The sequence below is a fragment of the Cricetulus griseus genome, chromosome 7, assembly GCF_003668045.3.
Source record: "Cricetulus griseus strain 17A/GY chromosome 7, alternate assembly CriGri-PICRH-1.0, whole genome shotgun sequence".
Lineage (NCBI taxonomy): Eukaryota > Metazoa > Chordata > Mammalia > Rodentia > Cricetidae > Cricetulus > Cricetulus griseus.
In genome coordinates this window covers 76,159,600-76,173,325 of record NC_048600.1, presented here as the reverse complement: position 1 = coordinate 76,173,325, position 13,726 = coordinate 76,159,600, and the positions used below count along the sequence as shown (strand labels likewise).

Sequence of the window (13,726 nt, the reverse complement as noted above, 5' to 3'; positions counted from 1 at the left end):
AGAACTATGTTTTATGTTGTATAGCTTTTACCACAATTAAAAAAAAATCACCTAGTACTATTCATGCAAGTAAGTTACTCCCTATTTTACACCGCATAATAGAGTGTGTGTTATGATATTACATAATGATGCATAGATTTAAGTCAGACAGGTTTTCAATCTTATGTTTTGGCCTCCACCCTCCATTTCTGGGAAAGAGGTGCTCAGACTTGAATACCTTTGAGTTGTAGCCATACTTATTTACCAAACCCTGGGATGCCTATACTCCGTAAATGAAACAGGGAAGACTGGGTGGCAGTGCATCTCTGTACAAAAATGTATGAAATTGATGGTTCTCACACACAAAAATTCTTTTCAAAACTCCTCTGTGGGCTGGAGAGATAGCTCAGGGTAACAACACTGGCTGTTCTTGCAAAAGACCTGAATTCAGTTGCCAGCATTCACATAGCTGCTTACAGCTGTCTGCACTAGATCTCTAGGATCTGAGCCCTCTTCTGGCCTCTCAGAGCACTGAACACGTGGTGCACACATATATGGTACATATACATCATATATATATATATATATATATATATATATATATATATATGATATATATATATATCAACACTCTGTCCAGGGCCTACAGGATATATCAGTCGGTAAAGGTGCTTGCTACACAAGTCTGATGATGTGAGTTTAATATCTGGAAACCATGTAAAAGTAGCAGGAGAGAACCAACTTCACTAAGTTGTTTTCTGATCTCCAAATATGTGCTCTGGTACATGCATATTTATACATACATCACCCACACATACAGTAATAGTAAGCAAAGTCAACATCACCACCCTCATTGCCCATTGAGAGCACACCTGGTTGGTCACTCAAGAATACTGATGGGGATGTACAAAATTAATGTTCTTTTATTAACATTTTTTTTAATCTCCTGACACAGAAGCTATTCCACAGTCTAGGGATCAAGGAATAATTCTGACTTTCAAGTTTTATTAATCAAACATTTCACAAGCTATAGGCACCACAAATCATGATTCCTCCCATGAATCTGAGGGAAAAAAAATAAATGGAAAGCTTTCTGGAAAGATTCAGGACTCCAGATGCCACTAGGAACATGGTGATTCATGGGAAGAAGTAAAAATGTCAGTATCAATGGGAGTTTGGAAGCAGTTGATCCCAGCCCTCAGTGATGACTGAGTGGTCCCAGATGTCAGTGGTGGGGATCACTCCAGGTATGAAAACAGCAAAAGCACTAGACTGGCAATGGAACCTGAGGGGATGACTGAACTAACACCATCTCAGGAAAAAGACATTAATGGGTGGTGAGTTGTTTCTTATGGAGGAGCAAAGAAAGTAATTTCTTGAGACAGAATCCCTACCTGGTGAAGGTGGTATGAACATTTGAGATGATAACAAAGGATTCAGAATATGATATGAACTTGGGGGGAAAGCCACATTTTGAGAGGAGTGAGTCTGATTTTGAAAGTGGTAAGTATTATGTGGAAGAAAGCCCTTGGGAAAGGCAAGTTGAGGTGACGTGGTAAATGTCACTGGTGTCTTATTTTAAGAATTCCCACCATTAAACCAGCTTCAGCAAGTACCACCTGACCAAAGTCAGTAGATATCAACATCAACGCAAGACCCTCTGCCAGGAAAAAGATGCTAAGTTGCTCTAGGCTGAGTTGATTATCTGTGATAATGTAGTTATTAAGCAAGTTACGGGTATTTTTAGATGTACTTACTGCTATTGCATACTTAAATCACAACACAGCGTAAGCATAACTTTTTGTTTCTTACTTCACTGTGATATTATCTTGGTGCAGGGGACTGGAACCAAGCCTGCAGAAAACTTACTAACATTGACTAGACCAGTAGCACTGTCCTTTTTTTCTGAGCATGCTAACAGGCTCAGCAGACAACAGCAAGGAAAGGGATTAGCAGCAAGTATTTCTATGATGCCCACAACATGCCAGACACTGTCCTCAGTGTTTTAAATGAATTAATTCAATCCTTCAAATGACCCTATTAAGTAAAGTTGCTTCTTCTTCTTTCTTTTTGATTTTTAAGTCAATTCTATTTTAAGTTATGTGTATATGTGTGAGTGTGAGTTTGTACACATGAGTGCAGGTGGCCCCAATGGCCAAAAGAGGGTGTCAGATCCCCCACAGTTATGATGGTAGTAAGCAACTTGATGCAGGTGCTGGGAAGCAAAGCTGCAAGGGCAGCAAGTGCTGAGCCATCTTTCCAGCCCTAGAAACATTTCTATCTTAGAGATGAAGAAACCAAAATATAACAAAGCCAAAGCTTTGCCAAGAGACTCAAGGCCAAGCAGGGCTTCACTGACCTCCTTTTTAATGGCTACAGCTCTGTACCACCAGCACTGGAGGCCAGCAGATATGAAAATGTGACCTATGAGACCCACTAATTACAACTTCAGCTTACCGTAAGATTTGAATTTGAAAAGGACACAGTGCAACAAGAGGAAGAGGCTAATACTCAAAGGCCTAAAAACAGTGCACTTTAAGGACTGTGGAATTTGTGAACAAACACAAAACCAGACAAGGGTTTTTGTATAAGACAGTAATTTTTTTAAAGAATAGAAGATGTTGTCTTCAGAATAAGTTTATTAAAAAGAACAGAAGAGGGAGAAAGAAAGAAAGAAAGGAAGGAAGGAAGGAAGGAAGGAAGGAAGGAAGGAAGGAAGGAAGGAAGGAAAGAGAGAAAGCCAGGTAGTGGTGGTGCATGCCTTTAATCCCAGCACTTGGGAGGCAGAAGCAGATGGATCTCTGAGTTTGAGGCCAGCCTGGTCTACAGAGTGAGTTCCAGGACAGCCAGGGATACACAGAGAAACCCTTCTGGAAAAACCAAAACCAAAACAAAATCAAATCCAGCCAAGCTGGCAACTCTTTTGCATCCACACACACTGAGGAGGACAGCAAGAAGGAGGCATTTCTTCTAACATGAGCTGCACATTTGGATCAAATGGGCAAAATGTGCACCCCAATAGGATGGAATCAGCAGAAATAAATACTACCAGGTTCAAGTTCATGCAACGAAAAGTGAACACCACTAAAATAGGACAAAAGTATTTGTGTTTTCAGTCATTTACCTGAGAGGGGCAGGTCCGGCAGATCCAAGCGCTGTGCCATCCCTTTGCTGGCTGGCCGCATAGTGCTGTAAGTTGAATGTCTCTGTCAAAAACAAAGGGCACATCAGCATCATGAGCTTGCAACATGAGAACAGCAGTGCACAAGTGCACACTGCTGTGCCTGGACACAATTCTTAAGCACATTATCACACCCTAGGGAGCTTTTTAAAATAATGTATTTTTCAAGTTGCAATAAGTCAAACTGGCTTAAAGAGAACAAATAATGAAAAGATAATCCCCAGTTCACTTCTACCACCTATTTCTTTTTCCCAGCGAAGTGATAATTGTTATTAGTGTGTTTAAGAATATCCTTTCTGGAATATTCCATATATTCTCAAGGATATATGTAAAAAATGTTTTAAGCGAGGTGGAACAGCATGCCTATGATCTCAGCACTGGAAGGCAGAGACAGGAGAATCCTGGAGTGACAGGGAGGGGTGCAGAAAAGGGGAAATTTGCTGGCCAGTGAATCTAGCAAATTGATTAGCACCATGTTCACTGGAAGACCCCGTGTCAAAAAATAAGAAGCTATGAGGAAGATACTTGATGTTGATCTGTGATCTTCACGTATACATGTATACACGAACAAATATACAAACCTGCACAGACATGCACACACCACATATTCACATAACATACATATATAATCTACACACACACACACACAGAGAGAGAGAGAGAGAGAGAGAGAGAGAGAGAGAGAGAGAGAGAGCGAGAGCGAGAGAGCGCTTTTGGGTTTCAATGGTCAATGGTCAAAGAGTATACACAAAAATGATTCGCATCACCAACCAGGAAAACACAAATCAAAACCAGGAGACACCATTTCATTCCAACCCTTAAGACCACTATTTAAAAACAAAAGAAAACAGCAAGTATTGGTGATGATATGGAACCCAAGGGGGCAACTGAACTGCCACCATCTCAGGAAAAAAAAAAAACATTAATGGATAGTGAGTTGTTTCTTATGGAGAAGCAAAGAAAGTAATTTCTTGAGACAGAATCCCTACCTGGTGAAGGTGGTATGAACATTTGAAACGATAACAAAGGATTCAGAATATGACATGAACTTGGGGGGAAAGCCACGTTTTGAGAGGACTGAGTCTGATTTTAAAAGAATTGCTATACACTACTGGTGGGCATATAATGATGCTAGAGAAAATAGAATGAAAGTTCCTTAAAAAATTCAAAATAAAGCTGAATGTTGTGATGCACACCTCTAAGTCCAGCACCGGGGAGGAAGAGGCAGGTGAATCTTTATGGGTTTGTAGCCAGCCTAGACTTTGCTGTGAGTTAAAGTTCAGTCAGAGCTACACAGCAAGACACTACCTCAAAAAAATAAAATAAAATTTCAAAATAGGTCTATCATACGACCCTACTTCTAGGTTTTTAACCAGAAGAATTGAAATCAGGATTTTCAAGAGATATTTGTACACACATACTGATTACAACATTATTCACAACAGCCAAGAGGTAGAAACTGCCTAAATGTTTGCCCAGCAACTGCTGCTGGATGGCAGAGTCTGTTCTACTTCCGGAAAAAGTTCTTGTTATCTACAAGCCAACATCATGTTTATAGTTAGCAATACTGCCTTGGACACCAAAAAACCCCAAGAGTGTGGATATCCTAACCCATTTGACACTTGGGTTAAATACCCAGTATTGTCCCATAGATACAAGTGCAGATTTCATGACTGATACACACACAACACACACACACACACACACACACACACACACACACACACACACACACACACCTACTACTACTACTGTGAACAAAAACACTTTGTCTATAAAAACACAAATGTTAACACACCACTATACTTATTGGGTGCCATTTGGCTTTGTTTGTTGAATACATCTTGGAATTAATTCTACATGGTCCTGGAGCTGTGCTGGATTCTGTCAGCCTGTATCCACCACCCTGATAGATTCACTTGAGAACTGAAGTATGAGTGGCCATACAACACTGAATTCCACCAACTGCCACGTGCCTTTGGGCCATGCGATTCTCTGTATTTTAGCTAGAAAACAATGTGACATTGACAGTGCCTTGGTGATTGCTGGGAGAATTAGATGACTAAAAATCCATTCAGAATAATGGGAGCATCTCATGGGTTAGACACTATAGTTTCCTTAGTTCATTCCACTCACCCTTAATGAACAGCAGTACCGACCTTGAGACCTGTTATGAACACTGTCTATACACATGGTGGCACAGACCATCTTGAAACTTCCAGAGCATTTTTAGGGGTCCCAGTCTACATTAATATTAAGCATGAAGTGTATGGTTCCCAGTGATCCTTATAAACAAAACTGTTGTAGAATACAATTTCCAAAAAAAATTTTGAAATCTTATTTTTAAAGTCAGTATGTGAAGTAAAAGATGTCTTATGGAAAAGCATCCAAAATTTCACCACTAAGTATTATTACTGGCAATATATCAGATTAAAGAATTTCCCAAAGAGGGGCTGGAGATTTTTTTCAATGGTTAAGAGCACTGGCTGCTTGGCTGCTCTTCCCAGAGGAGCCAGATTCAACTGCTAGCACCCCCATATGGCAAGTCACCACCACCTATAACTCCAGTTCCAGGGGATCTGATACCCTTTTCTGACCTCTGAGAGCACTAGGTGTGCCCATGGTACAATTATATACATGCATGCAAAACACTCATACACATCAAAAAAAAAACCTTAAAAGAAAGTATACATGAATAAACACTGGCACCTGTATGTCACAATTAGGAAAATGTAACTTACATAATTGACTATGCTGGCTAGTTTTGAGTCAATCTGACATGAGCTAGAGTCATTTAGGAAGAGGGCACCTCAGTTGTGAAAATGCCCCCATCAGATTAGCCAATGGGCAAGCCTGCAGGTCATTTTCTTGATTGATTGATGTGGGAGAGACCAATCTACATGGAGTGATACCACTCCTGGGTTGGTGGTCCTGGATAGTATAAGGAAGAAGGCTGAGCAAGCCATGGGGAGTAAGCCAGTAAGCAGCACTTCCCCATGGCCTCTGCAAGGTTCCTGCCTTGCCCTGAGTTTCTAAAATGAAATAAACCCTTTTCTCCCCAAGTTGCTTTGGGTCATGAGAAACTCAAATTAAGGCACTGACATAAAGAAAAAGTGTGGTGATTACAGGACAATATAGTATGTGAAGAACCACAAGGCTGGTTCTCTCCTTCCACTGTGGGTTCTAGTGATCAAGCCTGGCTTAGGCTTAAAAGAAAGTGCTTTATCCACTGAGCCAACTCAATAACCTAGGGGTTTTCCTTTTGATTTGTAGTGCTGGAGACTGTCCCCATGGCCTTGTCTATACTAGGTAAGCACTCACTACAGAACTATACTCCAGTTCTTTGTTTAAATCAAGAAGAGTAACCAAGACTCATGGTAACCCAGCTACTCAGAAGGTTCAGACAGAGGGATTAAAAATTCAAGACTTAACTGGGGCCTGGGAAACTTAGCAAGACCCTATCTCAAAAAAAAAAAAAAAAAAAAAAAAAACAAGAGTTGGGGGCATAGCTCAGTGGTAGAGGGCTTGTATAGCATATCCAATTGCCAGTGTCGCAGGGGTATTTCTCAAATACATTTGGCAGTTACCCACTAAGACAAGAATACATATTTTCTTTCTTTGTTACTATGGTAAGTTCCTCATTCTTCTCAATAGTTAAAACCTTGCATTCTTGGAATAATCCCTTTTTGACATGTTTTCCATAGACTGTTCAATTAGGTTTGATAAAATTTTGTTCAAGAATTATACATGGAGGTTCATGAGAGACTCACCTTTTAATTGTCCTGTCTTTTCTGTTCTTACCAGAAATAATACAATCACCCTGGCCCAGGAGTTGAAAAGTATATCCCTTTTTTCTAGTCTTTGCTTGAATCCATGATTAATACCGATATTATTCCCCTCCTTAAGTGATTGAGATTTTATTATTAAGCATTCTGGGTCTGGTTTTTCCTTTGTAGAAATAATTTAAAATCCAGGCTACTAAAATAAACTTTTATGACTTTCTAAGATTTTTCAAAGTTATCAGCACAAAGTAATAATTTATAACATTTTATTATCATTATATGAGATTTTTTTAAAAGTTTTTTTTTTTTTTTAGTTGTATGTGTCTATGTGTGTGTGCGCCATGTGTGAGGATACCAGCGGAGGACAGAAGGAATCCCTGGAAGCAATTGTTCTCCTTCAGTTTCTCTGTCTTCTGACTTCTATCACTTTATGGAGAAACTGTGGTCTTGTCCTGGCTCCCTTGACACCAGAGGCCAGGCCTTGAATGTCTTTAGCAATTTTAACTGATGCACCCACATGGGGTTCTCTGTACACCTCTAGCTCTCAGAACTCTTGGCTTTATCTCTTCACATCTCTCTCCTGCCATATCTAATTCCATTCCTTTCCCTTTTAGGAATTCCTCCACAGATCTTTTCACACACACACCAGCCCCCACCATATGCAGCCTCCCCCCACTCCCCCCGCAAGACAGGGCTTCTCTGTGTAACAGCCCTGGCTGTCCTGAAACTTGCTTTGTAGACCAGGCTGGCCTCACTCACAGAGATTTGCCTGCCTCTGCCTCCTGAGTGCTGGGATTAAAGGCATGAGCCACCACTACCTGGCTCATTCTTCCCTTCTTATTTATCTGCATTTCAGCTTAAATATTTCTGCTATCTTATAGTCAGTCCTTCAAATGTCCCTAGTAAATGTTTAATTTATAACTTAATTTATACATTTGAGTATTAAAGTTATATGATTTGATTTTGGGGGGGCAGGCTGTTATTTATCTTATTTTATTTTATTTTTGAGACAGGGTTTCTCTGTGTAGTCTTTATTGTCCTGAAACTAGATCTGTAGACAAAGCTGGCCTTGAACTCAAAGATGCACCTGCCTCAGCCTCCTGAGTGCTGGGATTAAAGGCATGTGCCACCACACCCAGCCTAAATCATGTAATTTTTAATGGGTTCTTTTCTGTAGTTGTTGTTTGTGCTGGTATTTATTTTATTGGCTGAATTAATCTCTTTCTTTAAAATCTGTGTCTAATACCATCAATATATGGATCTGCTATGCCTGTTTCTGTTGTTTATTGTGAGTTTTTTTTTAAAAAAAGATTTATTTATCTATTTATTTACTATGTATACAGTGTTTTGCTTCTATGTATGCTTGCACACCAGTAGAGGGCATCAGATCTCATTATAGATGGCTGTGACTTACTATGTGGTTGCGGAGAATTGAACTCAGGACCTCTGAAAAAGCAGCCAGTGCTCTTAACCTCTGAGCCATCTCTCCAGCTCATTTGTTGTGATTTTTAGTCTTTCAGTGCCATCTATTCTATGTGCCTGGGATTCTATAAACTGACTAGAGGACTCTGATTTTGGACATAAATAGCTGTGCCAGGTGGAGGTGGTACGAGCCTTTAATCCCAGCACTTGGGAGGCAGAAGCAGGTGCATCTCTGAGTTCAAGGCCAGCCTGTCTAAAGCAGAGTTCCAGGACAGCCAGGGCTACAAAAAGAAACCCTGTCTCAAAAAACAAAAAACAAGAAAGAAAGAAAGAAAGAAAGAAAGAAAGAAAGAAAGAAAGAAAGGAAGGAAGGAAGGAAGGAAGAGAAAGAGAGAGAGAGAGAAGGAGAGAGAGAGAGAGAGAGAGAGAGAGAGAGAGAGAGAAGAAAGAAAGAAAGAAAGAAAGAAAGAAAGAAAGAAAGAAAGAAAGAAAGAAAGAGAACGAAAATGAATAGCTGTGAGGTGAAGTTTCCATATAATATTACCTTCCTCAAAAGATTTACTTTTGCTTCCAGGAGTTGGTGAAGGTGGGGAGAACACCTAGACACAAACTCATGTTTCTGTGGGTTTAAAAACTCAACAAATAAGCCAGGCATGATGGTGCATGCTTTTGATCTCAGTACCTGGGAGGCAGAGTGAGCCGATAGGAGGCTCTAGGCCAGCCAGAACTACATAGTGAGACCCTGCCAAAAAGAAAAACCCTTTAACAAAATAAAGGCTTCTTTGATACTAAGAAAGAATATTTTAATAAGCCATCTCTCCAGCTCATTTGTTGTGAGCTAAAAGAAAGATTTTGAAACGATACAAAAATCCTTAAAGTCATGAAAGAAAACATAGAACAGTGTCTCTTTAGTAGAAACACTTCAGGAAAAACAAGCAAAAACCACCTCTTCAGTAAAAGGAAACTATGATGTTACAAGATAAAACAGTCACTCCCATAAAAAAAAAAAAAGTCAGGTGGCTTGCTATGTGTGTAGGTCTATGCACAAGGGCCTGCTGAAAAGGCCAGATACATTAGACTCCTGGAGCTGGAGTTACAGACAGTTGTGAGGCTCCATGTGAGTGCTGGGAACCAAACCTGGGTCCTTTGTAAGAGTATTAAGTCCACTTAACCACTGAGCCATCTCTCCAGCCCCTAATAGAAGCATTCTGTATAAACATAAAGGTTAAAGGAAATGCATCAAAGTGTCTTATAAACAGGAAAAAGCAGAAACCACATAGAAAAGTGGCCAGCATGAATATAAGTACGCATCTGGAAGATGTAAAGCAACCTTACTTCATCAAGAATGAAGAAGTACACAGCCCACAAAAGTGAAACCAAATGTCACCTCACTAAAAATCCTTGATGAGTATGGAATGTCAAAATTCTTGGGAAACAACACTTTCTATGTGAACAAAGTGTATATGGAAGGAACACATCTATCAAGTGTTTCAGTGTGTGAGGACAGAGCCAATCCATTTCCCTTTTATTAGAGGTACACTTCTCATGCCTAGGAATTGACTTCTGGAGTTCTAAGTACTAGCTCCCTCATTGCTCACTATTGTAAGAGACGAGAGAGCTAAAGGATATGCTTCCTAAACTCCTTTAGCTTGGTTCAGCATGCCAGACAGGCCCATTCTCAAAACTCTGGAAGGTGCCAGGAGGGTGCAACTAGCCTTCTCTGCTTCTGCTGGCTGTGGAAGCATTTGCTTTCCTGCTGCAGAGGAGCTCTGGTGGCCGATCCCACAGCTGTGGGTATTATGAGGCATGGGTTTTGCTGTCCTGGATGCACAGGTGTTAGTGTATAGTCCTGAAGCTGATCTTGGGTCTTGACAGAGGCCATGGTGCTAAGTAAACACTTAGTGAAGGATGTTCTGAATCAAGCAAAAACAGAAGCACATTTAAGGGGCAACTTGAGATGTCAGAAAGCCTTTCCCACGAGCTCACTAAGGCTTTATTATCTCTTCCAGTCTTGAAGCACCAAAGCCTCTGAACTGAAATTCCTTTCTGCTAACTAGAGCAATTTCCAACGTTTTGAAATGAATCCTGATGTGCTCTCATACAGAAATAGTGCCTCAAGACGTCAAAAGTTTGCACAAGGACCTTCACTGTATTGTTTTTGTACTAAGTTAAATCTACAATGACCGAAACAACCATCAAGAGTGACTAAGTAACTATGTATGATGTACATGTGGGCTTTAAAAAAAAATGGCTAATTCCTTTTCTTTCTTTCTTTCTTTTCTTCGTTTTTTTTGGGGGGTTGGTTGTTTGTTTGTTTTTCGAGACAGGGTTGATGGGGGAGGTCCTTCTGTGCATATGTTTGTCTTATTGGTTGATAAATAAAGTACTGTTGGCCAATTGGGAAACAAGTTAGGTGTTATTTCGGGCACTCAGGTGACGTCAGGGGGGAGGCAGCTGGCGGAAAGATTTATCGTTACACAGGGTTTCTCTGTAACTTTTTGGAGCTTGTCCTGGAATCCACTCTGTAGACCAGGCTGGCCTTGAACTCACAGAGATCTGTCTGTCTCTGCCTCCTGAGGCTGGGATTAAAGGCACGTGCCACCATTGTCTGGCTAAGAATGGTTATTTCAATAAAGAGTAACATTTGAAGTTCCTTTGATATAATCCTTTGCTTGATAAGCAGAAATTCATTGGGCCCTACTGTGATGACTGTCACCTACTGCGCTAGCTAAGAGACCTAACAGTGAGCAAAATACCAAATATCTCTGTTGTCACAGGTCTTACACTCCAATACTAAAGTGAAATGAGTACTGGAGAGATGTATACTCTAATCTATAAGTCCTCTTGCTCCACAGGCACATGCACATATGTGTAAATAACACCCCCAGGTGTTTACACAAAGAGCTGCCTCTGGAGTTCTTCTATACCTGCATTGGAGAGACAGCAGCTGCTGGAGCAGTCCTCACTGGGATCCCACTCAGGGGGCTTCTGGGAGTCTTGTGGACAGAAATACTCTGTCCAGCACCACCTGTCATGAAGAGATTGGAACATAAATGCTTAAATCCAGTTCAAAACTGTAAATAGTAGCTTTTGATCTGTTACCCTTTTTTGGTGACTTGAAAATCTCATGATGAGCTGTGTGTGGTATCATACAACTTAGTCCCAGGACTCAGGTCTCAGGATTTGGGACTTGGAGAGAGGCAGAGGTCAGCCTGATCTACACAGTGAGCTCCAGAACAACCAGAACTATACAGAGAGACCTTGTCTCAAGACAAAACAACAGAACTCCCACAACATTAGGCATAATGTTTACTCTTATCCTTTTGTCCTCTGCATTAGAGCTAGATTGGGGATACAAAAGGGGAAGAATGAGCTGAGTGAGAACTGGTCTCAGACATCAATAATGGAGGAAGAGGAAAAGGAGTATGTGATGAGCTTTCTCTTGGGGAGAAGCAACAGTAAAGTTGATGCATAAATCATTACCAATGACTCATGCTCTATCTACAGACTGACTCACTGGGTTTTCCTGACTCTCAATATGTTGTCTAATCTTAATCTAAGCAATTTGGAAGCTATTTTAGCAGAGATAACCAGATCATCTTAGAATTAGCCACTGTTCCAGTTTTCCAATACAAAGTATATTTGTGACAGTCAAAAGGAGGAAGTTATGTCTATTATGAACAGAAGCACAATGTTTCTTCAGCATACTATATTTGTGCATATGCTTAAATTATGAATGTCTAATTGCCTCCTGTGTATAAGGTGCACAACCCAAGGGAAACTGTGAGTCAGTCGGCCTATTCCAGGAAAGGCTGCCAACCAACCTGAGATCAGATGCAACAGACAGCTCACATGTAAGACCAAGCAGAAAGACATCTAACAGCATATTGCAAGTGAGGAGAGTTGAGACTCCCAACAACGGGTCCAAATGCACACAGGTGATGTTCATTTCCTGGGAGATAAAGCTGTTGGCCATCCTTGCCGGTTCTTAGAACACAGGAAGGTGGCCAGGAAAGCGATGACTCCATAAGGCAGGAAAGGAATGAAGGGGTATGACAGGAAGTGGAAGTAGGGGTGAGGCAGCCTCACAGCCTCAGCAAGGCTCCCTGCAGAGTGGCATGAGCTAGTGTGAACTCTTGGTTCTACCAACTTGTGGCCAGTATAGCAGAGACAGGTTTGATATGTGGGCTTGGGTTTGAAAGTAGAGTTTTGTAAAATACCTGTGTGCCCTACGTCAAATGACTTGATCAGTGACTTTACAGTGGTTGCAGAGTCTGAAGGTGCTGGAGATGTTCTGTTGACATAGACTCCACGCCACCGGCCAGCAGCATCGACCTCTGAAGGCTCTGACTCTTCATTCACAGGCCTGCATGGCAAAGAGCACATTAAATTGAAAAGGTGGAGGGTGTCCTCAGGGGGAAAAGACATAGATGGAAACAAAACCAATGTGGACAAGATGCACAAAGTTGGAAGGGAAATCCCAAGTTTAAAATCAGTTTTCCCGAATCTTAAGTTATTTTTTATAGTGTCTTAGGAAACAGCCAGAAATAATATATTTATAAATAGAATGATATCTCTAAGTGAAAAATACACGGATATCTCTGCAAATGTGAAGAAATGTACAAGCGTTATTTATCACAAATAACTGTCAGCAGTATACACAATGGCCTGGCCTGTTGGCACATGCTCCAAACCTCAGGTGGCACACTCAGAGATTGGATAGGTGAATCCCAAGACTCTTTCTTAGACTTAGATGCCCCATCAGAGACTTGGGCCAGAGCCAGGACATGAGGCATTTACTATGTTGACACAGACTGTAACAGAGACAAGGTGCTCCTGGGGTTAGAAACTATAGCTGCAGCTTTCTAAATACACAGGCAACCTCCTGGTTTAGGGTTCCCATCATCCTTCACAGGCAACAGGTCTTCCAGTAATCCGGTTGTGTTGTAACTTCAGAAAGCTGCTCCTGGAAGCTCAGGCTACAATCTAGTTGATTCAGTTTTCTCAGCAATTCTGCAAGTTACTTAACACTTTTCTGCTTAAGCCAACTAAAGCGCAATCCATTACATACACCAGAGTCCTTCTTCATATGATACTTGCCCTCTGAGACTAAGAATGGATATTCTGTGTGAAGCTCCCACTCTCATGCAAATTTTCTGTATGTGGTTTCTACATACCAGAAGAGAGTCACAGGGGAGACTATTAAAGACAGATCGTATGATTATGGCTCTTGTGTGGCTTTCTTATCTAGAGGATTTTAGGATGTCATTTAATCTCCTTGTGAATGAGCCAAGATGAGAATTCCCAACCTCCCTATTACTAAATCACTGCATTTTTATTATATCATATTGCCACAGCTGTT

At 40.9% G+C, this 13,726-nt stretch overlaps 1 protein-coding gene across 3 annotated transcripts in view; it reads right to left on the bottom strand.

Moving 5' to 3' along the window:
- Specc1 (sperm antigen with calponin homology and coiled-coil domains 1) overlaps nucleotides 1–13,726 on the bottom strand; it is a 268,476-nt gene that overhangs the window by 71,882 nt on the left and 182,868 nt on the right. For all 3 annotated transcript variants that reach the window (XM_027427222.2, XM_035447835.1, XM_035447836.1), the window contains 3 exons: nucleotides 12,585–12,730; nucleotides 11,292–11,392; nucleotides 3,104–3,185 (listed from right to left, as the gene is read on the bottom strand). In XM_027427222.2, coding sequence (XP_027283023.1) covers nucleotides 3,104–3,185; nucleotides 11,292–11,392; nucleotides 12,585–12,730 — 329 coding nt within the window. The remainder of the gene's footprint in view (nucleotides 1–3,103; nucleotides 3,186–11,291; nucleotides 11,393–12,584; nucleotides 12,731–13,726) is intronic.